The sequence below is a fragment of the Gilbertella persicaria genome (genome assembly GCF_025201335.1).
Source record: "Gilbertella persicaria strain CBS 190.32 chromosome Unknown B0P05scaffold_24, whole genome shotgun sequence".
Classification (NCBI taxonomy): Eukaryota; Fungi; Mucoromycota; class Mucoromycetes; order Mucorales; family Choanephoraceae; genus Gilbertella; species Gilbertella persicaria.
In genome coordinates, this window is record NW_026251985.1 from 1 (window position 1) to 23,875 (window position 23,875).

General features: G+C 36.9%; 11 protein-coding genes across 11 annotated transcripts; 6 read left to right on the plus strand and 5 right to left on the minus strand.

Annotated features, from left to right (window-relative positions):
• On the plus strand, positions 1 to 1,605 carry B0P05DRAFT_131137 (condensin complex subunit 2/barren). Its single transcript, XM_051573027.1, has 3 exons — positions 1 to 896; positions 946 to 1,090; positions 1,138 to 1,605. Exons 1-3 carry the CDS (start codon positions 117 to 119, stop codon positions 1,584 to 1,586), a joined length of 1,374 nt encoding a protein of 457 aa, XP_051433953.1. The 5' UTR covers positions 1 to 116; the 3' UTR covers positions 1,587 to 1,605.
• Positions 1,606 to 1,680: 75 nt separating this feature from the next.
• On the minus strand, positions 1,681 to 2,551 carry B0P05DRAFT_572229 (uncharacterized protein; the record flags this gene model as incomplete). The annotated part of the gene is made up of 2 exons (XM_051581426.1): positions 1,681 to 1,693; positions 1,734 to 2,551. 2 exons carry the CDS (start codon positions 2,549 to 2,551, stop codon positions 1,681 to 1,683), a joined length of 831 nt encoding a protein of 276 aa, XP_051433954.1.
• A 224-nt stretch (positions 2,552 to 2,775) lies between these two features.
• Positions 2,776 to 5,175, plus strand: B0P05DRAFT_544939 (sulfate transporter family-domain-containing protein). Its single transcript, XM_051578581.1, has 2 exons — positions 2,776 to 3,152; positions 3,200 to 5,175. Exons 1-2 carry the CDS (start codon positions 2,881 to 2,883, stop codon positions 5,112 to 5,114), a joined length of 2,187 nt encoding a protein of 728 aa, XP_051433955.1. The 5' UTR covers positions 2,776 to 2,880; the 3' UTR covers positions 5,115 to 5,175.
• A 440-nt stretch (positions 5,176 to 5,615) lies between these two features.
• B0P05DRAFT_544944 (uncharacterized protein) lies at positions 5,616 to 6,142 on the minus strand (the record flags this gene model as incomplete). Its single annotated transcript, XM_051578582.1, has 2 exons — positions 5,616 to 6,066; positions 6,107 to 6,142. The coding sequence occupies 2 exons, from the start codon at positions 6,140 to 6,142 to the stop codon at positions 5,848 to 5,850; spliced, it is 255 nt and encodes an 84-aa protein (XP_051433956.1). The 3' UTR covers positions 5,616 to 5,847.
• A 515-nt stretch (positions 6,143 to 6,657) lies between these two features.
• Positions 6,658 to 12,352, plus strand: B0P05DRAFT_544945 (uncharacterized protein). Its single transcript, XM_051578583.1, has 6 exons — positions 6,658 to 8,085; positions 8,135 to 9,162; positions 9,209 to 9,675; positions 9,724 to 9,932; positions 9,980 to 12,202; positions 12,248 to 12,352. Exons 1-5 carry the CDS (start codon positions 6,782 to 6,784, stop codon positions 11,904 to 11,906), a joined length of 4,935 nt encoding a protein of 1,644 aa, XP_051433957.1. The 5' UTR covers positions 6,658 to 6,781; the 3' UTR covers positions 11,907 to 12,202; positions 12,248 to 12,352.
• Positions 12,353 to 12,388: 36 nt separating this feature from the next.
• Positions 12,389 to 13,624, plus strand: B0P05DRAFT_638093 (MRG-domain-containing protein; the record flags this gene model as incomplete). The annotated part of the gene is made up of 6 exons (XM_051583680.1): positions 12,389 to 12,472; positions 12,535 to 12,632; positions 12,661 to 12,859; positions 12,910 to 13,076; positions 13,124 to 13,375; positions 13,443 to 13,624. The coding sequence occupies 6 exons, from the start codon at positions 12,389 to 12,391 to the stop codon at positions 13,504 to 13,506; spliced, it is 864 nt and encodes a 287-aa protein (XP_051433958.1). The 3' UTR covers positions 13,507 to 13,624.
• Positions 13,625 to 15,235: 1,611 nt separating this feature from the next.
• B0P05DRAFT_131327 (50S ribosomal protein L19) lies at positions 15,236 to 15,842 on the plus strand. The gene has a single exon (XM_051573028.1). The coding sequence runs from the start codon at positions 15,417 to 15,419 to the stop codon at positions 15,825 to 15,827; it is 411 nt and encodes a 136-aa protein (XP_051433959.1). The 5' UTR covers positions 15,236 to 15,416; the 3' UTR covers positions 15,828 to 15,842.
• B0P05DRAFT_492453 (uncharacterized protein) lies at positions 15,780 to 18,550 on the minus strand (the record flags this gene model as incomplete). The annotated part of the gene is made up of 3 exons (XM_051575344.1): positions 15,780 to 17,942; positions 17,986 to 18,081; positions 18,134 to 18,550. Coding segments are annotated over 3 exons (2,597 nt in total), but the record flags the coding sequence as incomplete, so codon positions are not given.
• A 975-nt stretch (positions 18,551 to 19,525) lies between these two features.
• Positions 19,526 to 20,972, plus strand: B0P05DRAFT_544958 (STIP1 homology and U box-containing protein 1-like protein). Its single transcript, XM_051578584.1, has 12 exons — positions 19,526 to 19,615; positions 19,664 to 19,725; positions 19,768 to 19,824; positions 19,864 to 19,927; positions 19,984 to 20,000; positions 20,093 to 20,132; positions 20,182 to 20,202; positions 20,244 to 20,320; positions 20,364 to 20,513; positions 20,561 to 20,617; positions 20,665 to 20,899; positions 20,944 to 20,972. Exons 1-12 carry the CDS (start codon positions 19,579 to 19,581, stop codon positions 20,949 to 20,951), a joined length of 825 nt encoding a protein of 274 aa, XP_051433961.1. The 5' UTR covers positions 19,526 to 19,578; the 3' UTR covers positions 20,952 to 20,972.
• B0P05DRAFT_544963 (uncharacterized protein) lies at positions 20,973 to 22,154 on the minus strand. Its single transcript, XM_051578585.1, has 5 exons — positions 21,923 to 22,154; positions 21,737 to 21,879; positions 21,581 to 21,681; positions 21,337 to 21,520; positions 20,973 to 21,292 (listed from the first exon to the last, which is right to left on the minus strand). Exons 1-5 carry the CDS (start codon positions 22,118 to 22,120, stop codon positions 21,097 to 21,099), a joined length of 822 nt encoding a protein of 273 aa, XP_051433962.1. The 5' UTR covers positions 22,121 to 22,154; the 3' UTR covers positions 20,973 to 21,096.
• B0P05DRAFT_131443 (choline transporter-like protein) lies at positions 21,972 to 23,609 on the minus strand. The gene is made up of 5 exons (XM_051573029.1): positions 23,315 to 23,609; positions 22,784 to 23,265; positions 22,376 to 22,740; positions 22,299 to 22,323; positions 21,972 to 22,245 (listed from the first exon to the last, which is right to left on the minus strand). Exons 1-5 carry the CDS (start codon positions 23,409 to 23,411, stop codon positions 22,207 to 22,209), a joined length of 1,008 nt encoding a protein of 335 aa, XP_051433963.1. The 5' UTR covers positions 23,412 to 23,609; the 3' UTR covers positions 21,972 to 22,206.
• Between the last annotated feature and the right edge of the window lie 266 nt (positions 23,610 to 23,875).

A 23,875-nucleotide genomic window follows, 5' to 3' on the forward strand; every position in this document is an offset into this window, starting at 1 on the left:
GCAAGATCATCTTTGATGCTTCAGATGCTACTGTTGATTGTGAATTAGAAGAATTAGAAGATGAACATACAACTATTGATCACATTGAACATCAACCACATAAAGAAACGAATACTATGAATGAACAAGAAAAGGAAGAGCATAGTGAGCAAAAAGAAGAAGAAGAAGAAAAGGATGATCCAATGGAAATAGATAAACAAGTCGATAAACAAGAAGAACCTCGAGTAGAAATATTTAGATTAAAAGCAAAATTACCCAAGATGGAAGCATTGTCTGATTTTCATATTGTTCCCTTCTTAAAGGACTATGATTTCTTCTCTGAAACGGATAATTCTATTCCTGACTTGGATTTAGATGAAGAAGACGAAGAAGTACTCCCAATGGATGATATACCACAAGAAGATAATTTCCAATTTGATGATTTTGACTATGGTGTAGATGATATGGATCCCTTTGAAGATGAAAATACACAATTCCCAAAAACAGAGCCAGAATTAGATTTCACAAAAGAATCTAAACCTCATGAAGATGACTTTTTGTCTGCATTTATCAGCAATGGCAATAATGAAATGTTTGATTATTTTGACTCAACATTCAGTAAAAACTGGGCAGGATTAGGACATTGGAAGCTAAAGAAGCCCATCAAGAGAACAAAACCGGTAGAGAACAATGATAAACCAGCACAAAAGAAAAAGACAAGAGCCGATCAATTCAGACTTGCATTTGATGAAGTTGAAGAAGAAGGACCTGATGATCAAATATTTGAACACTACACTAAAAGACCTACTATGAGTAAAGAGATTACAGCAAAAATGACAGGTCATTCCTTACCAGATGATATCAATTTCTCATCTAAACTGTTACTACAGTACGCTTTAAAACCTGCTCTCTATTTTGTAAGTCACTTTTTTTTTTTTGTTTGTTTGTTTGCTGACTGTGCTATAGAAAAAGACAAAACATAAGAAACTCATTGAACAAGAGAATACAGATATTGACTTTTGGGCAGATCAAACACAAGACTTTATGGATGAACCAGACTATACAAATGATGATTTTGATATGCCTATTGATGATACTCAGTTAGACACAAGTAAGTCTATTTTTTGATACCTATAGATGTATGCTAAGTATAGATAGAATATGATGATGCTTCATTTTATCATGATAATGATGAAAATGACCCTGAAATGTCTGAATTATACGGTGATGAATTAATCACAAATCATACACTGAAAAAGACAAGACCGCTCTATGTGAATTATGCCAGAACAGCCAAGCGAGTAGATGTCAAGAAACTGAAAGACAATCTATGGAAAGTATTGACTCAAGAACAAGAGAAAGTATCAGGAGAACAGAAATTCACTGATATTGTCCATCACCTCAAAAAGATGTATCCCCCAAAAACAATGCGTGATATTTCAGTACCTTTCTGCTTTATCTGTTTATTGCATTTAGCAAATGAAAAAGATCTGTCTATTCAAGGACCAATCCATAATGATGATGATGATGATGACTTTGTATTAGGTGAACAAGCTTGGATGAATAATGAATCCATCTTAAATGAAGTCACAATCATTCAAAATTAATCCTCTTTCTCATAACTCAATGACGCAATTGTTGCAATTTATTGTCTGATTCGAAATCTGTCGCACACAGGTAGATAGGTTCGAACATGACGATCTAATAAAGGGTACTTTACACATACATAAAACACAAGAAATCGACAGAAATACTTTTTTAGCCAATTTAAAGGACACATCGATCTCTTTGGTTGTGGCATATAGTTTTGCTTGAGTGATTCAGTGAAATCAATGGATTTGGTGAGTGTAGAAGGATATTTGGAAGGTAGACTGAGTGAAGTATAAGGTGCTAATTTGGCATGCGCCAGTAATTCATCTGTTGTCATGGACATGGTATGTTGCAATACAATAGACATGAGTGTAGGAGCTAGTAAGGGATATGTCTGCATCAAATGTGTTGTCTTTTCAGTTGAAAGAATATCAGGCAAATTCCAAACAGGTACAGTGGCATGCGATAAATACACATCATTTGAAGGTGGAGGTGGACATAAGTAATCCCAGTCTGTATGAATCGTACGGGGTTGTTGACTAGGATTGGTTTGAATACCACTTTTACAGAGTGCAAGTTCAACTCGAAGTCGATCATTTTCTGACTGTAGTTTGTCCATCATATCATGCATCCATTTGACTTCAATCTGAAGACGAGCATTTTCTGTTTGACAATTTTCTAACCGAGTTTCCAAAGTATTCAGATATTCTTTACGTCTATTTCTGAACTTCCTGGCTGATATCTTGTTGCGTAAAGCTCTTCTTTCTTTTGAAGGTAGTAACTTCAATTGAGCATCTGTTAGTTCTTCTTCTTCATCATCTTCTTCAGAAGGAGAGCTTTTTCGAGTTTTAGTAATGGTCGAGGAAGATGCTTCTGTTGAGCTATTTTCATTTGTTGGCAACTGAATAGGTGTGATAGCCTGGTTATCTTGTAATATCCAGTCAAGAAGAGGGTCAAGTGAAGAAGTGTTATTTAAATCCATTTTGAGAGTATGCAAGGGTAGGGAGAAGAAATCAAAGTTTCAGCCTGTGTGAACAATTCGTGTTCGGAAACTGAATTATTACCAATCGAAAACAGGTACGGGCACTTCTAGAAATAGTAAATTGCCTTGAAATAATGGTCATTTCAAGTGAATATGTTGACAATGTATGCCTATAGTGTTGATGGACCAATAGGCAGCTTCTGTTTGAATTCGTTATTGAGCATAAAAAGATGTAATCGTTCTAGTCGATGGCGCAATAAATGTCACACTAATGACAACTGTATATAAATAACACAAGGTTAGCATTCGTCCCTTTTTAATTTCATTCAATGAAGTACGACAATAAGCATCCAAGCGATATCATTGTTGATTATGAAGAAGTGTCATATAAACAACAAACACAGGAATTTATTCATGAATTACCGCATTATATCACAGACTATATTGTCAGTCTGTTTCCTATTGCCACCTGGATCCATCGCTATAATCTTCAATGGCTTGTCCGTGATCTGATTGCTGGTGTCACTGTGGGTGTTGTGGTAGTACCTCAGAGTATGGGCTACGCTAAAATTGCGCAACTGCCTGCTCAATATGGTCTATAGTAAGTAACCATTCCCTTTCAATATACAATGTCTTAACCAATTGTAGTACTGCCTTTGTAGGCCTTTGCGTCTATTGTCTGTTTGCTACTTCCAAAGATATCAGTATTGGTCCTACTGCTGTCATGTCTTTGCTTGTAGGTCAAACAATCACCAGAATTACCGCTGAAAACCCAGACATCACAGGCCCACAAATTGCTGTTGTCATGTCTCTCTTGACGGGTGCCATCGCTATGTTTATTGGTGTTGTTCGCCTAGGTATCTTGGTTGATTTTATTCCTGGTCCTGCCATTGCTGGTTTTATGACAGGCTCAGCTATCACGATCACCATTGGTCAATGGCCCAAATTGTTTGGTATCAAGGGTATCAATACACAAGACTCTACTTATCTGATCTTTGGTAATTTCTTCAAGAATCTGCCCAATACAAAATTGGACGTTGCTTTTGGTCTCAGTGGACTTGTTTGGCTTTATGGTGTACGTTATGGTTGTCAATACTTGAGTCAACGATACCCTAAGCATGCTAATTTATTTTTCTTTTTGAGTATCATGCGTAATGGTGTTGCTGTCATCTTTGGTACCTTGATTGCTTTCTTGATCAATATTGGTAAATCAACAAGTCCTATCAGTATCTTAAAGACTGTTCCTGCTGGGTTTACTGCTATGGCTGTACCTCATGTGGACACAGACTTGATTTCTTCTGTAGCCAGTTCTTTGCCTTCTGGTGTGATCATTTTGATTCTTGAACATGTCGCTATCGCTAAATCCTTTGGTCGTATCAATGATTACTCTATCAATCCAGACCAAGAAATTATCGCCATTGGCTTCACCAACATTTGGGCTGCTTTCTTTGGTGCTTATCCTTCTACAGGTTCATTTTCTCGTACAGCCATCAAAGCACGTTCAGGCGTCAAGACACCTATTGCTGGTATTTTCTCTGCTCTTGTTGTGATCTTGGCTCTCTATGCACTTACGCCTGCTTTCTACTATATTCCTGATGCCACATTAGCTGCTGTTGTGATTCATGCTGTTTCTGACCTTGTCAGTGGTCCTAAGTATCTTAAACGTCTTGCCAAAATTTCTCTTTGGGAGTTATTTGTGTTTGTGTCTGCTGTGATCATCACTTTCTTTACCACGGTAGAGTACGGTATCTATGTCTCTCTCTGCCTCTCTATTGTGATTCTCTTGTTCCGTATTGCTCGTCCTCGCTTCTGGAGTCTAGGCCGTATTCCTCTTAACCAAAAGAACGCATCTACCACACTTGAACAGAGTTACCTCTATGTCCCTCAAAACCATCCTTCTCTCGGTAAACTCGTTGAGGATTTACCTGCGGGTATTCTCATGTGTCGTGTGGACGAATCCTTTACGTATCCTAATTCGGGGTATATCGCAGACCGTATCATTGCCTATTGTAAAGAACACACACGTCGTCAAGCCACCTATGTATCCAAGGGAGACCGTGCCTGGAACGATGATGCCAACCCTACCAAAGAAGCCCAACGTGCCAGTCTACCTCACCTGCATGCGCTCATCCTTGATTTTGGCTCTGTCAATCGATTGGATTCCAGTGGTCTTCAGGCCATTGTGGATGCTCAAAACGCATTGAATCGATATGCGGGTCATCATGTCGAGTTTCATTTCTCGAATATTTCTCATCCTGCCATTCGTCGTTCTTTGATTGTAGCTGGGTTTGGAGATCAGCCTGAACATCAGCATCAACAAGAAGTGTTGCCTGTGGTGCCTACCTCTAAAGACGGTCCTGTACAATCAAGTAGTCATCATGAAACCATTGAAGAAGTGATAGAAACAAAGAAAGAAACAAAAGAAGATACAGAAAGCGTCAAAACTGTACGTTCGATTCCTTTGCCTCGAGATAAATATCCATTCTTTCACTGGAGTGCAGATGAAGCTGTCAGGGCAGCTACAAGAAGCCTTGCTTATCGTGAACAAGTCACCCATCCTTAGTCTTAATAGTTGTATTATATTGTTTATTTCTCATTAATATCATCCTACATTTTACCAGAACAAAAAAAAAAAAAAGGAAAGGGGGGGGAGTGTTGCTTTTATTGTCTTATTCATTTGGCTTGTCTTTTGGATTTTATGAATGTGACAATGATCTTGAGTAAAGCCAAAAAGACCAGAATATAATGTAAGACCATGGTGATTTATAGGCAGAAAAGAAAAGAATGAGAGAAAAAAGGATGAACATCACAAACTTCACGTGAAAAATGGCGCTTTTCTTGCATGAAAATGGAGTTTTAAAGTAGTCAACCACTGGACTAAATATAGTCTCATGTTAAAAAGATATTAAGTATTGAAAGCAAAAAGAGAAAACAGTTTAGAATGTATGGTAGATATGTTGTACTGTAAGCTTTTTTTTTGTTTTATATATAGACTTTATTTAAAAAAAAAAAAAAAAAAAAAAAAAAAAAGAAAAGAAAAAAAGTGCACTCTTTGCTTCTCATCGCGATACACAAACACTGTTGATTTAAAACCAACGTATGTAAGTGTCTTTGATGATACAACAAGTTGAGAACACCAAAAAAACTGTTATTAATAGAGCCCTGGTACCCTAAGGAACCCGGCCGTATGAAATGGTAAAGCAAGCTCTTGGTAACAGGGACCACCACATCAAGGCAATATGGAACTCATCAAGTCTTACTTATCTAGGGAATAGGAGAAACAAGTTCTTAAACACTTACTGGGCGAGGCCAGTCGAAGCGCCAGAAAAGGATAATAAAAACAAAAAGAGGATGAATAGATACCCAAGGGTATGAGAACTAGCTACAACAACAAGAACACCAAGAGCAACACCAGAAACACCGTTGTAGATAGTACTTAGAAAGAAGCACACCAAAACACCAGAGCAAACAAACTTAGAAAAAAAAAAGGAAAAAACAAGAGGCGTGTATACCCCCTTCTATTTTATGCGCATATTACAATTTTTAGATTCAGACGAGTGACGCATCATTTTTTGAGATGCTTCCTCTCATCTATTGTCCATATATATATTTAGAAGCCAGGACTATGTCAATCATGAGTCTTTGGCTCATGGTATAAAGCAGTTTTTCAATTTCACTACAGAAAAAATACTCCTGATGATCTTTTGCATAGAGTTCACCTGTTGTTCTTTATACAATGAGATCTGACAAAATGGAAATTCGACTATGCATGCTTTGTCGATACGGGCTTTTGCAGCAAGTGTTTATATTCTGAATAAGGATTATATACAGAAGAAAGCGTCATTTTATAGTTGTTTGAGAATAAGATCCTTAGAGATGAGCACGAAGAAAAGTTTCAATATAACATAGTCCAATCTGATAAATCAGCCAGTTTTGTATTTCTTGTCTTGTAATCCAAGACTTGTACATCAAACGAAAGGACTCCATAATTCGAAAAGAAAGTGTCATAGTCTCAATTTGCCTTTCTCTTAAGAACTCTGTAACTCTATCAAAAGCCTTGTATTTGAATAGATAATACAAACTTAGTAGCCCTAACACCTTTGATGCATTTTTTTTTTATAACGCGCTATTTGATGTCGCGACACAAACTTTTCCAAATATGAAGACAACAATGAATACTGTGATTTTACTGCATATCTTCTCCTTTCTCTTGTTTTGATAATCAAACTTATGCTAACAAAGATAGCTAAATACCATCCAACAGGCGAAGCATTCCTTACCAAACTAACCCACTTGGGACAAGACAAAAGTTCGAATGCAGCATTTGACTTTTCAACAATCGATCTCGATAGTTTTTCCACAAAAGAAAACGATCCAACTACATCTACCGTCAGTCAACTATTCAGTGTATCTGAGTCCCCTACTATCAATATTGGCGACAACCTGAACTGCACTAAAGACCAACAGCAAGGCGAAATAGACAACTGGTCATTAGAACTCGATCAAGAAATATTCATCAAAGATGCTACAGTTGTTGTCTGGAGTCGGGGAGGACGAGTCCTCAAGACATTTGACTATAGTGAAGAAGACCAAAGAATCCAAAAAGTACTGTTTGCCTGGTTTCCCTTAGAGTCTCACAACGCTGATCCAACAAAGAGACAAGCAGTCGATGTTGATCTGAACGATCTAGGAGGTGACATGCATCTTGTCAAAGACTATTGGAATAAACGAGGACCACAAGTCTTGATGGATTACAATAAGCTCTTGACCGAGAGTGATGACAAAAAGTCAATCAAAATACCTGAAACGATTGGCTTTCAATCACAACAACAACAACAAGCATTATGCATTGTGTTCATGGATCGTATACGCATTCATTGCGAAGATGGACTCAATTATACAATAAGTATCCCATTTGAAATTGAGAATGTAGTTCCCTTAGACCTTGGTTTATTAATCAGCCGAAAGCATGACACTAGCAAACGTTCAAGAAGTAAATCAGTCACTCGCATGTCTAGCCTAGATTCAGTCACTGCAGCCACAACCACTACAACCACTAGTTGGGATATTTCATCATTTTTTGCTTCAATCACTCATCCTTTATCAGAACCTTGTCCTGTCAAAGTAAGACGGTTAAATACATCATCAGCATCGGATACATCTTTGGAGCTACATCGCTTGATTTATGCTTCTACTCAGCTGTCTGATAAAAAGCGTCTACCGGTCATTGTCACACTTAATCTTCAGAATCAAAAGCATTATATCTGGACATATGAAAGGCGTAAACAAAAGACTAGTTCTGCTTTAAAACAGGCACTTGCTGCAGCACGTAAAGCCAAATCAAAAGAAGAATGGCTGGCACTCAACAGAAAAAGAAAAAGGACGTTTTCAGACACAAAGGCACAGTTTCATGAAGGCTCAGTGAATGAAGAGACATTGTATTTGAACGATATTGAAAAAGAAGTTTACGATACTATGCTGGATCCAAGCGAATTATCATTGACCAAATTATGGAGCGAAGAGAAACGATTAAAGTAGCCGTACTTGTATAACATAGACTTGACTCATTCTTGTCTTAAATAGGCGTTTCAAGAACAAACCAATGAAATATGTGATGGAAAACATTAGCTCTACAGCATTTTTTGTACACAATTTAAGTGGACATGAGTTGATTTGCATCTTTAACAAAACTACAGGTAGTCTGCAGTTAGTGAACCTTGAGAAGGCAGCGCAACTGGATGGCGATATTGTCGAATTCAAGGCGGTGGCTAAATCAGTGATTGCCGTCAATGCCACTCGAGACAGTCATAAAGACTTGGTTTTCTTGGATACAGATGGAAAGCCTCAATTGTTTGTTGATACCCGTATACCACTTATACCACTCCATATTCATACCAAGCAAGACATATCTATTTCAGAATTAACAGAGAGCGTACACAATCGGTTTAACGTTGAATTCAGTGATGGTACTATTGACCGCTATCAAATCAATTTTCAACCACAGACATCGCTTGTACGTGATTGTTTAGTCGCTATCGACTGTGCTAATACAGTCTTTTATACCAAACTGTGGTATCGCTTTATCAAGCTACGCTATCTAAATACAAGATCGAATGTCGCTACACGCCCAAGTGAGTGGGAAGCCTTTGTAGTTTCCCTATTGTCTTTTTTACCTTTAAAGGCAAACAGGAAATTGTATTATTCTGTCAACAACCATTACAACAACATGTCAGATAAAGATATCCAGTTACGGCAAATCAGAGCTTCAAATACAGCCTATATGACGCATGAGCTTGGTCTTGGTATACCCAATCATGTTCACAACTATGGTTTTCTTCTAGACATGGATTATGTGCAAGGGATTCCATTATCATGGACTGACCAAGTGTTTGCTCTTTACAACAATGAAGAGATCATTGGCACAGTTGATGTTACGAGCATCATGAAGAATTTGCACGTCGTCTATGAAGACTATCGTATCAAAAATACAATGGAAATGCATGCCAAAAGACTCGGCTATCTTTTAATGCAACTCTCTGTCATTTTAAGAAACCAAGACTGGATTTATTATTACCACAGTCAAGGCATTGTACCTGAATTCACTAGAAACTGTAAGTATGTTCATTGAGTGCTACAGCGATTTTCATAAATGTGTAGTATCCCTTGTTGATAATGAAATGCAAGAAGTCTTGATTGATCCTCCTAATATTGAAGTATGTTTACAACAAATGGCTACTGGATTAGGCGCTATTCCAGCTTTGCTTAGTTTCTTTGGTGTGGATACACTTGTGCCTACACTAACGCATTGTAGAAATACCTATGCCAAGACAGTTCAAGATCTGTGGTCTCTTTATCATGCTATTTACTATAGCACAGGCGACAGCAGTCTTTTTATGGAACGACTTCATGCTTCTCAAGTTACACGTATGCATATCGAGACATTAACTAAGACAATTGCTGCTCCTATTCTAGAAGCATTAGATAACTTGAAAAACAAACCTCCTTTGAACTGGAGCAAGGAAACTTATAATGTGATAGGAAGAAACGACATCTTTAAACAACTTCAAATGGTCGTGACAGTTTGCGATCCCAACACAGAAATATTTAAGCTTCCATTATCAGAGGTAAGTAAAGCATGTATAGATGATGACATGTTACTTATTCGCCTAAAGACTTCAGATGGTCCAGTCAGTATGGATAGTTTGATAAAAGAGGTCCTTGAGCTACCTACGCAGAAATGTATTTATGAATCCGATGTCTTGAATATGGAAACAGAGCGTCTTAGGTTTGGGTTTGGAGGTATTATTGAAAAAGTTCGAACCATGTTAGATGCAAGCCGTATTCCTGAACATGTTGCACCTCAACACTTGACAAACCTCAGGTATGTGTGTATGTGTCTTCTTAAATGATACTTAAGCAAGATGATAGTGATGATGATCTGGATGCAGAATATCAATCACAAGTGATTTTGCTCGTACAAAGAACACTTTCATTAGCTACTGGAAGAGCCATTTATGCCTATGCAACACATATGCCAGACCTTACTAAAACATTGCCCTTGGAACCTATCAAAATGGCCGCAAAACTTCTACCTTTACGTACGACTGTAAACCTGGACGAAAGTTTATGGAACAAGGAGTTTTTACATTGGCCTCAATTTCACAACGGTGTGGCAGCTGGTTTACGGATTTCGCCTAATAATTATGTCAATGATTCCTGGATTTCTTTTTGTCATCCAGGCGAACTTGAACCTCAGCATGGAGGTATGTTGCTCGCTATGGGACTCAATGGTATCCTTAAACGACTGACTCTGGAATACTGGTATCATATCATACGACAAAGCTGTAGTTTAGTCTCTGTGGGGTTTATCATGGGTATCGCTGCTGCTTATCGAGGCACAGAAGACAAGAAAGTAACCAAGCTATTATCCGCTTATATCCCTGCCTTACTTGAGCGTGATGTGGCACCATTCAATCAATCGAATCTGATTCTAGCGAGTAGCTTATTGGGTTTAGGTCTACTTCATATGAACTCCTGCGATAAAAAGATGGCCACCGTCATGCTGCAAGAAATCGGTAGATATGTCACTCATGATCTTTCTCTATTAGAAGCAGATTATCAGACATGTGCGCTTGCTGCTGGGTTTTCTTTAGGCTTCATTACGTTGGGCAAAGGCAAGCAAGACTTAAAAGCCATCGATCCTGACTTGTGTAAAAAACTATGCGCTTTAATGCTAGGAAAAGAAGGTCCTGAAAAACGAATCAATCTGGACATCACATCGCCTGGTGCTACTATTGCTTTAGGACTCATGTATTTGAGAACAGAAGCCAGTGATGTAGCAAGATTGATTGAAATACCAGCGACTCGACCTCTTTTGAACTACGTCCGTCCAGACTTTTTAATGCTTCGTATCATTGCTCGAAACCTAATCATGTGGAGCACAATTCAGCCTACACATGAATGGATTCATGGTCAAACACCTTCTTTTATCAACGCAGAAGCACAGGCCATGAATGAGATTGATGATGAAAGAGAAGTCATGAAGCAAGCTGAATATAATATTGTTTGCGGTGCTTGTCTTTGTATGGGTCTACGCTTTGCAGGTTCAAAAAACGAACAGGCGTTTGCTTGTCTATTGGACCAATTAGACAGATTTACAAGATTACTTCATAGTCCAGCTGCTACATTCCAACAGCGGATCACAAAGGGTATTGTTAGTGCTTGTGTGGATGTGCTCTGTACTGCAGCAGCTATGGTGATGGCTGGTACAGGCAGACTAGAACTCTTGAGAAGACTTGAAGATCTTTATCATCGCGTCAATAACGATACCACTTATGGCAATCATATGGCTATCTCCATGTCCATGGGTATGCTCTTCATTGGACTTGGGGGCTATACGCTCACAACGACAAATGAAGCCATTGCAGGATTGTTGTGCGCCTTCTATCCATTTTATCCTCTGTCTACTGAAGACAATCGATACCATTCACAAGCATTTCGTCATTTATGGGTATTAGCTGTTGATTCTCGATGGTTGATGCCTATTGATGTAGCAACCAAAAAGCCTTGTCGCGTACCTATGCGTTTAGAAATATATGAAGATGATACCATACCTTTAGCTCAAAAAGTAGCACATAAAGTAAGGCTGGAGGCGCCTACAGTTGTCCCTGATTACAAGTTGATAAAATCAATTCAAGTGAATGGAGACCGATATTGGCCTCTTTCTGTGGATATGACACAGCATGGCGATTATCAAGAATCTATCAAAAAATCAGGTGTGATTTATGTACAGCTGAAAGAAGACAAAAAGAACTATGAGGAAGATCCAGATGGTAGAAGAAGCTTATGCTTATGATCATCTGTATGTAGCCCTGGCTTTTAAAATAGTATTTAAATAGTCAATTTCATCTCTCTATTGTTTTTCTGATATAAATGCAAAGCTTTCTTCCATCACCTATTTTACTATATTCTGATGAAGAAGATACACTTCTTCAACCTGGTTCAAAATCAGAAAAAGATGATACTAAAAAAAAAAGTGATACCATCGACTGCCTAAAGCACTCCTCAAAGCGTTCTTTTGCATAGTGCTCCTATAAATAAACCTGTATTTAAATTTCAATCAAGGTAAATTAACATTGACAATCAAATGAAGTAGGTATGGTAAGCTTTGATCAAACATTGACTTCAATACATTAGTGAGACTATCCTTCATACCTTCTGCAGCCTTATTTACGTTTTCTCGCTTGTGACGATCATCATCATGCCATTTTCTATTCGTGACTAGCATGCGTATCAATAAAGGAACAAAATTCTATTGATTTTACCTCTTTCTTTTTAATGGCAAAAAACGAAAATAAATTCAATTTTGATAAAGACGAGCGTGTTCTTTGTTATCACGGTCCTTTTATCTATGAAGCCAAGGTATCTTATCAACATAAACCAAAAAAAAAAACTAGAAAATAGCCTGAATAAGTCGTATATAGATCTTGAAACGAGAAAAGAAAGAAGATCAGGATGAGCAAGAAGGAAACCAATATTTTGTTCATTATAAGGGTTGGAAACAAACGCAAGTATCGACTTGGTCTTTCTTTAATTTAATTCATTTTTAGGTGGGATGAATGGGTCACAGAAGACAGAGTACTTAAATATACAGACGCCAATTTGCAGAAACAAAAGCAGCTTAAAGAGTCCAATTTGAAGAGAAAATCATCCCGTGCTTCTGTTGGTGCCAGTGCAACACCCGAAAACGCATCTGAATCAAGAAGTCGAAAAAGACACCGTGACTCAAGTATAGATAAAGCAAAGCTTGTGAGTGAACTGCAAAAAGACCAATTTTATGCTTATCGTTTATACACTAGGATGAAGACTGCAAGCGACCCGAATTCAAATTGACCATACCAGATGCATTAAAGGGATTATTAGTGGATGATTGGGAAAACATAACGAAAAATAGACAGATTCTGGTTATTCCACGAGAAATTGTAGTAGACAAGATCCTTCAGGATTTCAAAGAACAATGCATGATGTAAGTTTTCTGTTGTATTTCTATTTATACTGAATTATTTCAATTAGCAAAGACGAAGCATTAGAAGAGTTTATTAAAGGCGCTCAATTATACTTTAATAAGACATTAGTCACTTCTTTATTGTATCGATCAGAACGCAAGCAACATGAAGAAGTATGCAGGGAAAAAGAACCAAGCAGTGTCTATGGCGCGGAACATTTGCTTCGTTTGTTTGTTGAAATTCCTAGCTTGATTAGTGAAGCAAACATTGATACCGACACAATGGCTGAATTGAAAGAGCGTTTTGAAGATTTACTGAGGTTTGTATCAACATCCAAACAGGGTTGCTCATTACGATTTTTTTTTTTTTTTTTTTTTTTTTTTTAGATTTATTCAAAATCATGAAAAAGATTATTTCTCAAACGACTACAGTACTTTGACTTCAGATTAAGATAATTTTGTACTTTTCTAGACTAATTAAACATTCTTTTTTTCTTTTGATACGAATCAAACATTGAAGCGCTTATGTAGTAACTGTTGAATACCAAGAATAAAAGCTTTTTTTTTTTGTGTTTTCTTTCACTTTTTTCCAATTATGACATTTACATTGTTACTTGTAGTACTTTGACTCTTAATATATTATATGGCCCCAAAGGAATACTACTTGGCTTAGAATAAATGGTAGATATATACTTTCTATTGTACCACTTACTAACTCTTACATATAGCCCTTTTGATTCTTTGTCCTTTGCTTCTTGCTCTGCCTTTTATAATGTTTGGGTTGATACCTTGTTGTGCCACTGGTTTGGCATCAAACGTTTGACATGCTATGCGGATAAGAAATGATTGGTAAGGTATTATGCAAATTTATCTTTAGAGCTTTAATTATCGTTATTTACTAGTTTATACAAGATGAGATAAAGCGAATATGACATAGTAGTATCAAGGTAATGCGTTTTTTTTATATGCTTCTTATCAAGATATTGTTTTAGACGTTTGCTTATGAAGACTAGCTATGATATATTTATACTTTTGACCGTAAATAAAGAAGGCCCTGTTCAAGCTTGATAAAGTGTACACACAAGTACCTGTAAACATTCTGACCACCTTCTACCCATCTATTTCAATATAACCTATTGTACTAAAAGCGAGTGCAAAAATAGCGATAGTAGTAGTGGTAGTAACATTTATTAAAAGCAATAGATATATTTTGATCCCTAATTCTATTCTGTTCTATTTCTACACAAATGCAATCCATCTACGGTAAAGCCCAACCGAGAGGTATTGATCCCAAAATCTAGGGGAGGTATTCAACTACCTCCTCGTATCCGTGTAGGCATTCTACATAGACTGATCATTTCTGTTACCCTTCTATTCTCTGCTCTTTCTTATAGTCTAATATAGGTGACAATGTAAACATTTCTGGCAGGGATTGAAAATTGTAACCATTCTTTAAAAAATATGCAAAAAAAGTAAACAATGGAATAAAAGTACAGCAAGATGCGGAAGTATCAGGATGTTTCGTTGACGAAGGTTGCAGGTCTTGAGAAGGCAAATTGAATGCAGTAAAAAAAAATCACATACTCACTATCAGGATATTGAGCAATGATCAGAAAACGTATTTTAAGTTTTCTCATCACAGCGCATTATTCTTATAGTACTTTTGCAATGATAAGGCTTTCAGTGTATTTTATGGCACTAGACAAACATTTCGTACTAAAGATATCTATCGTTCACAAATCGTGATTTTGTGAAAAATAAAAAATTTGACAGGGTATCATAAGGGCTTTGACCAATTTTTTGGTCATTCCAAAAAAAAAAGTTATTTTTTGCATGGATAAACTGTTGCATGTATTTAAGATGTTTGAAAAAGTGAACCTGAAGCATTTTTTGAAGCAGTTGTGAGCTTAAATTGATGTATTTTCAAGCTTGTTTCATACAACCACAATGGGCTAAGAGAGAAAGCGATTGATATACTTTGCCATAAAAAAGAAACTGCAGAAAACGTAGTTTCTGATTATTGCTATTAGTTGAAAACGATATAAGCTTTTTTTTTCTTTTGACTTTGATTTGCTTTCAATCCAGTGCCTGTGATTGCAGGGAAACCAAGATTTCAAGCTTTTTCAACCTCCGAAAAAAAAGACAAAAAAGCTCAGGTAGGGGGCTTTTTTTTTTCTTTTGACATTTTATACAGCAATATGAACACTCTCAAGACTATTGCTTCCAGATTCACAAAGAAGAGCACCATGCCTTCTGTTGTCTCTCAATGTATGCTGTACTCTCCCATAAGTTTGACTGATATATGTATATATATTTCTAGGTACTTATGCTACAACTACAAAAACGCCCAAGGTCAATGTCATGGAAAGAATCACACAACAACAGATCGAAAAAGCCAACATCGATGGCCGTACTGAATTGTTTTCTCGCAAAAACCCTCAAGGTGTAAAGCCAGGATCTATTGTTCTTGTCGAAACCTTGAACGGACCCAACGAGACCACTTCTTCTACTTTTATGGGTGTCTGTATCGCTATTCGTCGCAAGGGTATCGATACTAACTTTACACTTCGTAACATTGTGATGCGTGTTGGTGTTGAACAAAGATACTCGCTCTATTCACCATTATTAAAGAGTATCAAAGTGATGCAAAAGCCCAACGAAATCAAGTTTAGAAGAGCTAAATTGTTTTATTTAAGAGATCAACCTGGCAAGGCTTTCCAACCTTTGCAAGCATTATGGAAGCAAGAACAATTAGACAAGGCAAAGAAATAAATGTGACATAGAATAAAAAAAAATAGTATTACTATAAAGAAACAGCAGGAGTATAGTGTACTTTGGCTAGTCCAACGCCTCCTTTGATGGTCAATAAGGCATCATGAGGCATGTTATCTCTGAGTGTTGTAAAAGCAGGTAGTTCTCCTTCTGTCCATTCATCATAAATGCAGCTGAATATAGCCTTTCCTACATCATCTTGATCTGCATTATATGAAATATCCCAAACAACTGTGCTTGCTTGTTCTTTTGAGTAAACAGTCAATGCATGGATACTGTTGTCTCCTTTGGGCTCTACATAATGACCGTTTAACCAAGCATGTAAATCACGGATATTGGGGTTAGTAAACTCGAGTTGACACAACAAGCTATTCTGAACTTGCGTAGTAATATTGAGTTTACAGATACCTTCATGACATGCAGAAGGCAAATAAGAAATCTTGATTTCCTTGCTAGGATGTCGAGCATAGACAGGTGTCAATAATGTCTGGTAACTACAACGGGTCTGGTATGTCAAATAGGGTTCGCAATGAACCGTGTCATATTCAGAAGAGGGTAATACTTTCTTGAGTATCTTCTCAAGTACACCAAAAGTCGAGCCAGTAATTAAAGTAACAGTAGAGAGAGCTTCAGAAGCATTGTATTCTTGGTTAAAGACAATACGATTAGGTGAGCTGTCATCATTAAAGGGACTAGCGATAAAGCAAACCATCATGATGACTACAAACACAATGGAAGCACAGAAAGTGGTTGTGCGTAATTCACCAGCAGCTTGAGCCCAAGGCAATAAATGAAGGACAATCAACACAATTGGAGTAGCCAATAGACCATAAATAGCCCATTCAGGAGTGCCATCGGCACTTGTATGACGCATTGAATCAATCACCAAAAATAAGAATTCAGTCAACAATGTGCCTGGCAACAAGACTTGGATCAAGAAAGCCAAAGACCAATAACGACTGCCATTGATAGCCACATCACTGTCCTCTTCTGTTTTGGAAGGCATAGTGCCTGTGAGTAATACAGTAGCCAAAGAACTACTGATAAAGAAGTAAATGGCAAAATAAGTAGTTGCCATCTTTTGAGTAGCCAATATGGTTGCTGCTAAAAGCAACAACCACCAAAACGTCGTCAATCCATAGAATCCAACTTGTGTCGTATTCAAACTCTCTTCCAACATGAATGAATGTTTGGTCAAGATCCACTGAGACAAGACAAGGCCCAAGAAAGAAACGGCAAATAAATAAACAGTGACAAAATAAGTAGATCCATAAGTAGCAGAGGGGTTGATCAACATTAAGATCCAAGAAAAGAAAGCAACAAACACAACCATAGAGACAAGAGCAACGAGAGTAGAAAGGAGACCTTGTCCAATAAGCCAAAGATTATGTTTTAATGCCACTCTTTTGGCGTCTACATGACCTCCATTGTTAGTAGAGAACCAAAACCAAGTGAAAAGTCCCAAAGGAATAAGCACAAGTGACAGTACATTTAGCAATTGACAGGTGAAAAAGCTATAGACAAGCATAACACGGCCCAGAATATCGTAGTAAATGATAGGCTCAGGTTTACCTGCTTTTTGTATGATGCTCTCGCTTTGATCAATACTAAGTACAGATCCTAAAGCCATTTGTCCCATATGTTGCAAAGACTGGGGAGTTGTATGTGCCAAATCATCTCTTTGTGTGTGATAATGGGATCGAGGATAATAAAATGAAATATCAAGACCAGGAACACCATATTTAGAAAACACAGTGTAGTCTGTATCACTCTTGAGCAATTTAGCATCGAGTAAATCTTTACCCAAAGGAGAAGCATGTAAATAGCCAGCATTTGAAGAGGCCAGCCCTTGAACAGCAGACAAAATATTACTACGAAGCAAAATAGCTCGACCACCAGCACCTGTGCCCTCCAAATTGACAAACAACTTGATCGTAGAGAACCAAGGATGAAGTACAAACGCATCAGCACCAATCAAACCGCCTTCTTCAAAGTTATTAAAAAGGAAAATCACTGTGTTTTTGGGAGGATGTTGTACAAAGTAACGGAGCAATTCAAGAGCAACTGCCGTGCCCATACCATTATCAGTTACACCATGACTTGTAGATACACTATCTACTTACTATTAGACCAAAAGTACTTACAAGCTCTCCCTTACCGTAATGAGCATTGACAAGAAAAGATTCGTTTTTGTTATTTGATTGTCCTACGAGTCGAATCATGACGTTGCGTGATTCTACTAGCCAGTATTCATCTAAGTATTTGGAATTAGTCATTGGATTTGCTTCCTCTGTTTCTTTACTTGCCTGCGCTGAATTTATTTCGCTTAGTAACAATATCAGTTGGATCTTGATCAATGATATCCATCTCAATACCATTATTGTTTGCTTCTGCTTTGAATTCATGTGCTAATTTAACAATCCAATCTTTGAGATAGCCATTTTCTCTTTGGTTGGCAGAATGGGGTGCATTGAAATGTGACAAGTATTCGTTATAGCAATGAATACCGGCAAACCCGTTCTTTTCGCGTGCTTCAACGTCAGAAAGAGGTGTAGGCAAAGTACTGCGAATGAAATAAATCAAGGCCATAAAGGCAAACAAGACACCAAGTACATAACCATAGATAAGTTTAGGTGAATTCTTTTTATATCTCGAGGTTCTTTGACCAGTTGCCCGAGATAATAAAGGCGTTGTCTCTTCTATTCTTGAAGAAGAATCCATATTATAAAGAAAAAAAAGAGACGCTTTAATGCGTGGGATTCTCGGCGCGTCATAACTTTTGTTTTATTTTAAAACTCCATTTTATGCAAAAAAAAAAAAAAGTATCATTCAACAAAACATTTTTTTCTCAAAAGAAGTGTACATGATAAAGAGAAGTTATAGTAGTGATTTATCAAGAGTCTAAAGCAGTTAGGTCGAGAGTTTAGAACAATAAGGCGGCAATTTCATTTTCTTTGTTTATAAATAATTCTAGAGAATTGCGTAGCTCCAACGCGTATAACGCGTACATAAATAATAATAAAAATGAGAGAATTAAAAGGTACGTGCAACCAAATAGTGGCCCCCAACAGGCATATTCAGCCGAATAGACTGAAAAGAGGGAACTGATGTACATGGATAGACGCGAATGGAAGGAGAAATATAGTGTAAAAGATAGCTTGTACTATATGCATAGACAATAGGGAAGATTTCCAGGAACATATGCTAGGCCAAGTAAAAGATCAAGCAATCATGCTTGCACACTTGGCTAGAACAGAGGGTCTACTGCTTAGATTAATACTCCCTACATTTAGCCTAGTAGTCGACCACAAAACGCCGAATAAGACACTGGAAATTTCAGCGCAAGAAATAAAATAAAAAAAAGAGGAAAAAAAATCAGGCGTTTGCACAGCTTAAATTGACTACTAAACTCAAAATTCACTCACTGCTTACATTTCAGCGAAAATGTAGTGATAAAACGCCTGAAGCTCTCGAGAGAAAAGACATGTTTGATGAAAGCAATTTTATGCAATGATAAAGGGCTTATTATGCTACGCGTTTGCATTTCATATGAACCAAAGTTCAACATAGTCAATAGATTTTAGTTTTGTCAGGATACTCTTAGAATAGAAATATCCATAGATAATCATAAGAGACTTCAGTTTCTTTCTGCATACATAGTAGAAATGAGTTGACCTTTTTCTTAAAAAAAAAAAACTGGATTTCAAAGCCAACGCTTTTTTCTATTTCTTTCTTTATTAGTAATCTCGACATGTCAAAAGCAGAAGCAGAACAGCATAAGGCTAATGGTAAACACATCAAAAACTTTCAGACCAAATAACCCCTCTTTTTAAAAGGCAATAAACTTTTCTCGGAGAGACGTTTTGAAGAAGCTATAAAAGAATACACTTCGGCTATTGTAAACGATAGCAATACAAAGAGCTTGTTAACAAGTATTTAGATAAAGGATTCCACTGTCTGCGTGTATTATACAAACCGTGCCTTATGTTATTCCAAGGTAAGAGAATGGTTAAAAAAATATCTAATGATGAATTAGTTGGAAAATTATGATCAAGTCATTTCTGACTGTCGAAAGGCTATTGAAATTGATGCTTCAATGGGTAAGACAAAAGGAAAAAAAGTGTACATATTCATGGCATTGTTTATGATATTCTAGTGAAGGCCTATTATTTGGTAAAAAAAAAAAAAAAAAAAAAAAAAAAAAAAAAAAAAAAAAAAAAAAAAAAAAGAGTAAATCTATGGCCACAAGTTTAATTGTCGAATAGATTGGACAAGCTTTGACCGAGAAAAAGCAGCACAATGAAGGTAAGAATCAACTTTATTTCTCTTATTTTTCTAACTCGATCACTATCAGCATTGAATAAATTGAAAAAAGGTATCTCAATAATTTGTATATCTTTATCTTATTTGATGTAGGTTATGAATTGGCTATTGTACAAAAGGTCAAATTTGTCAATGATATTCTCCAGGCATTGCTTGTAGCCAGAAAAAGAGTAGGTCATTTAACCTGTATTCAATTTCTGATTTTATACATAGAAATGGGAGGATGATGAAGCTATTCGACTCGAAAAGGAGTCTGAATTATTACGCTATGTAAAAGGATTGATAGAGAAGGAAAGAGCAGAGCAATTAGCAGCTGCGGACAAAGAAGATCAAGAGGCTGTTGATACCATTCATTATCATATTGTAAGAAACAAACATGTTTGATGATTTGACCTACTTTGCATATATAGGATGAGCGTTTGTCCAAAGTAGAAACAGTCTTTGTCCAATCAAAAGAGAATTCCTCGGTAAAGAGATAGATGATTGATGTACATATACTGATGACTATGTATAGAGAAGAGAAATTCCTGAGGCTTACTTGGACAAGATTTCATTCAATATCATGCATGATCCTGTATTCACACCAGACGGTATTACCTATGAACGTCAATCTTTAATAGACCACTTTCACAGAAACGGCAATTTTGATCCCATCTCAAGAAAACCATGTACTGAGCAACAGCTTATACCCAATCTATCACTTCGAGAAGCAATTGAAGACTTTTTGAAAGATAATGGATGGGCTGCAGGTAACCAAGACGTTGATCATGGTCTATGAATAACTTTTATATAGATTATTAATAAATGTACAATGTTTGCTGATGTTTTTTATTATGTAAGATTAAGATGATGATTTTTTGGTAAAAAAGTTTGTGATTTTGGCTGATTTTGGCTGGTTTTGACTATTGTCCCCACTGGATCTTCTTTTTCTTTCGTTGAATATGGGCTAGAATAGACGGTAAGATAATACAATTGTATGGCTGTATTTTACCTTGTCAATATCTGGGGTTGACTTTTTCGATTCATCATGCGTTGTTGAAGGTTGAAGGAAGCGAGATATTGAACTCTTTTTTTGATCTAAAGGTAGAATAAGCGTAGATGAGTCTACTTTAGTAGAATTGACATCAGTAGACACTTGATAACTATTACAGAGTTAGTACTACTTTTCATCTTTCATGTTACTTGCATGTCTAATTCGCCTTCAAATGGCCTCAATAAAGCACTTGTTTTATCTGTAAATGATTTTGTTTTATCAATCCAAGTATTGACATCTTGCGGTTCTAAAATAACAGGAATTCGATTGTGTATCTTTTGAAACGCTTGATTGTTTGTTTCCGTAGTAACGATGGCGCAAGTTGTCAAAACTTTTCCTAGACCAAAGTAAGTAAAAAAAGAAAAAGAAGAATGCACAAACATCAGTTGAACATTACCATCTACATTTGAAGTGGCATATAATCCTGCAAAAAGCATGAGTTGGCCGTCCTTTCGCTTGATATAAAAAGGTTGTTTTTTCTTATTCCATTCATAGAATCTGCATAAAAGAATCAATTCATTTGATCTATCATTCTAATTTATCAACAACCTACCCTTCAGCAGCAATCACACACCGAAATGCATTCTTGGATTTCTGAAAAAGACCATGTTGATTCTCAATTAAGGTTTCTGAGCGTGCATTGATAGGTCTTTGATAACTTGCATTTTTTATCCAGGAAGCAATAAAGCCCCATTGCTGGTTTCGTTAGAAAAGAAAGTTATTGGGAATCAAGTTTTACCATAGACTGAATCAATTTGGTATGCTTTTGTCCATGTTCAAATAAGGCGGGTACAAATTGCCATGGACAAAAGTTATAGCTGGTATGATACTTTTCTTCGTTGACCCATTCGATGTCTGATTGTTCAAGTACTTTTTCTTCTTGTAGCCTCATACGAATGGTATTAGGCTCAAGTGAACAGCAAAAACGACCACACATGATAAATAAAAGAAAGAGAATACAAGAAAAAAGATAAAAAAGAAAAGGTTATTTATTACATAAAAAAAAAAATGCGCGCGCAGCTATTAGATGCCTTGTACTACTTGAGGCCATGTTTGACGGATCTGAATGATAGAATAAATACCCGTTTTTTTTCAAAATAAATAAATCAACTTACTGCTTCAAATAACTCAGGATTTGTTCTACAAAGAAACAAATCAATGAGTACAAGTGATTGATTACATACAATTTTACCTTCTTAACGCTTCAGGATCTTCTGCCAAGCAGACAAAAGTCGTAACAACACCACTTGAAATAACTGTAGAAATAGTAGAGAACATGGACATACCCATGATGAAGCAAATAAGCATGACAATGGGTGTCATATTGCCAGTTGAATTGTATGCAGGTTGAGCAATCAGCAAGTATAGATAGCCCAATAGCGATGATAGAATACCAACTAGCAAAGCTCCCATCACCAAAACATTACCAATCAAGTTATCATTGATCAATGCTTCCACACCTCGATCTTTAATCAAAGTCCAAGTACGTTTTGCAGAAGGAACAAACGCTTTACCATAAATAGCTACACCACTAAAAGCATATTGATTAAACCATTCCTAAAGATGTCATGAGTTGGCATAGAAGATATGGTAAACTTACAAAGAATGATTCAACACAAGCCATAAGGCATTGGACAATACACAAGAAGAAAGCAAAAAAGGGGTTATCTGTTTCTGAACTAGCCATCTGCACAAGGTATCGTAGGAAATTGATAATAGCTACCAAAAGTGCGCCAAAGCAAATCGAACCAAAGCTTGTTGTCAAAGCTCGTTTCGTACTACCCCAAATGGGATGGGCAACTTGGTTGTTCAAGAAATAGACTGTGGCAAAAACACCAGCTAGTGTAACATGAGTGACGTATGATATCACTTGTGTAGTCCAGTAAAATGAAAAGACTAAAAACACCATGGCTGCATTCAGTTTGGCATTGCTTCCACTTGCATTGTAGTAGACTTGATAGACCCCCACCGTTGTGATCATGAACCAAACCGAGTAAAGTGTTTGGACAACAAGTGAAATGATGCCTGTAACTATGGTGCTCCAATATCTTCGTGTAATACTTACAACAGATCGTAACATGACTATATAAAATGATGAGTTGACTTTATTCTCCCCCTTTTTTTTTGTTACCTGTTGCAAAAGGAATTCGATCTCTCCATGACCAATAGCAAACCAAATAAAGCACAGTAAAGACTAAGAAAATAATGGCGGCAGAGTAGTAATGCATGTAAAAGTAATATATTGTCACACCGATGTAAACAAGAATACTTGCAACAAATGTAATCACAATCAATGGGCCTGGAATTCTGTGTATCCCAATGAGTTTAGCCTATTATCCTATACCCAATATCTACTTACAAATTAGCCACAATCAAATAAAGAAAACTGAAGCCAAAGCCCACAATTACAGAGAACCCAAACACCTTGACAGTGTCTGTATCAAAAGTGGTGCCTTGCCCTGTGTTTGGTGTTGTTCCACCAAAAGACCCTTTGTTCTGAGAGAAGCTACGAAGGCCAATGACTGATAATGCAATGAAAGCTGCCATGTTACATAGCCAAAGAACAGCTGCCCAAATATCATTGTATCCACTACTAGGTTGCATTTTATCGTTTGCGTTGATAGGATGTTGACCTATTTCTGCATAATTTGGATTTTGATTGTATTGAGTGGGTGGTGGTGGGTAATATTGA

What these genes read in the sequence shown, in the direction of transcription:
- B0P05DRAFT_131137 (XM_051573027.1), top strand. Translation starts at nt 117, where the DNA reads ATGAATGAACAAGAAAAGGAAGAGCATAGTGAGCAAAAAGAAGAAGAA. An exon ending in TAAAACCTGCTCTCTATTTT is followed by an intron (nt 897 to 945) that starts GTAAGTCACTTT and finishes ACTGTGCTATAG; the next exon opens with AAAAAGACAAAACATAAGAA. An exon ending in TGATACTCAGTTAGACACAA is followed by an intron (nt 1,091 to 1,137) that starts GTAAGTCTATTT and finishes AAGTATAGATAG; the next exon opens with AATATGATGATGCTTCATTT.
- B0P05DRAFT_544939 (XM_051578581.1), top strand. Translation starts at nt 2,881, where the DNA reads ATGAAGTACGACAATAAGCATCCAAGCGATATCATTGTTGATTATGAA. An exon ending in CCTGCTCAATATGGTCTATA is followed by an intron (nt 3,153 to 3,199) that starts GTAAGTAACCAT and finishes AACCAATTGTAG; the next exon opens with TACTGCCTTTGTAGGCCTTT.
- B0P05DRAFT_544945 (XM_051578583.1), top strand. Translation starts at nt 6,782, where the DNA reads ATGCTAACAAAGATAGCTAAATACCATCCAACAGGCGAAGCATTCCTT. An exon ending in AGCGAAGAGAAACGATTAAA is followed by an intron (nt 8,086 to 8,134) that starts GTAGCCGTACTT and finishes TGTCTTAAATAG; the next exon opens with GCGTTTCAAGAACAAACCAA. An exon ending in CAACACTTGACAAACCTCAG is followed by an intron (nt 9,933 to 9,979) that starts GTATGTGTGTAT and finishes GCAAGATGATAG; the next exon opens with TGATGATGATCTGGATGCAG.
- B0P05DRAFT_131327 (XM_051573028.1), top strand. Translation starts at nt 15,417, where the DNA reads ATGGAAAGAATCACACAACAACAGATCGAAAAAGCCAACATCGATGGC.
- B0P05DRAFT_544958 (XM_051578584.1), top strand. Translation starts at nt 19,579, where the DNA reads ATGTCAAAAGCAGAAGCAGAACAGCATAAGGCTAATG. An exon ending in AAGAATACACTTCGGCTATT is followed by an intron (nt 19,726 to 19,767) that starts GTAAACGATAGC and finishes ACAAGTATTTAG; the next exon opens with ATAAAGGATTCCACTGTCTG. An exon ending in GAAAAAGCAGCACAATGAAG is followed by an intron (nt 20,133 to 20,181) that starts GTAAGAATCAAC and finishes GATCACTATCAG; the next exon opens with CATTGAATAAATTGAAAAAA.
- B0P05DRAFT_544963 (XM_051578585.1), bottom strand. Translation starts at nt 22,120, where the DNA reads ATGTGTGGTCGTTTTTGCTGTTCACTTGAGCCTAATACCATTCGTATG. An exon ending in TGTGTGATTGCTGCTGAAGG is followed by an intron (nt 21,682 to 21,736) that starts GTAGGTTGTTGA and finishes TCTTTTATGCAG; the next exon opens with ATTCTATGAATGGAATAAGA. An exon ending in TTTGAAGGCGAATTAGACAT is followed by an intron (nt 21,293 to 21,336) that starts GCAAGTAACATG and finishes ACTCTGTAATAG; the next exon opens with TTATCAAGTGTCTACTGATG.
- B0P05DRAFT_131443 (XM_051573029.1), bottom strand. Translation starts at nt 23,411, where the DNA reads ATGCATTACTACTCTGCCGCCATTATTTTCTTAGTCTTTACTGTGCTT. An exon ending in TCGAATTCCTTTTGCAACAG is followed by an intron (nt 23,266 to 23,314) that starts GTAACAAAAAAA and finishes CATTTTATATAG; the next exon opens with TCATGTTACGATCTGTTGTA. An exon ending in CTTGTGTTGAATCATTCTTT is followed by an intron (nt 22,741 to 22,783) that starts GTAAGTTTACCA and finishes TGACATCTTTAG; the next exon opens with GAATGGTTTAATCAATATGC.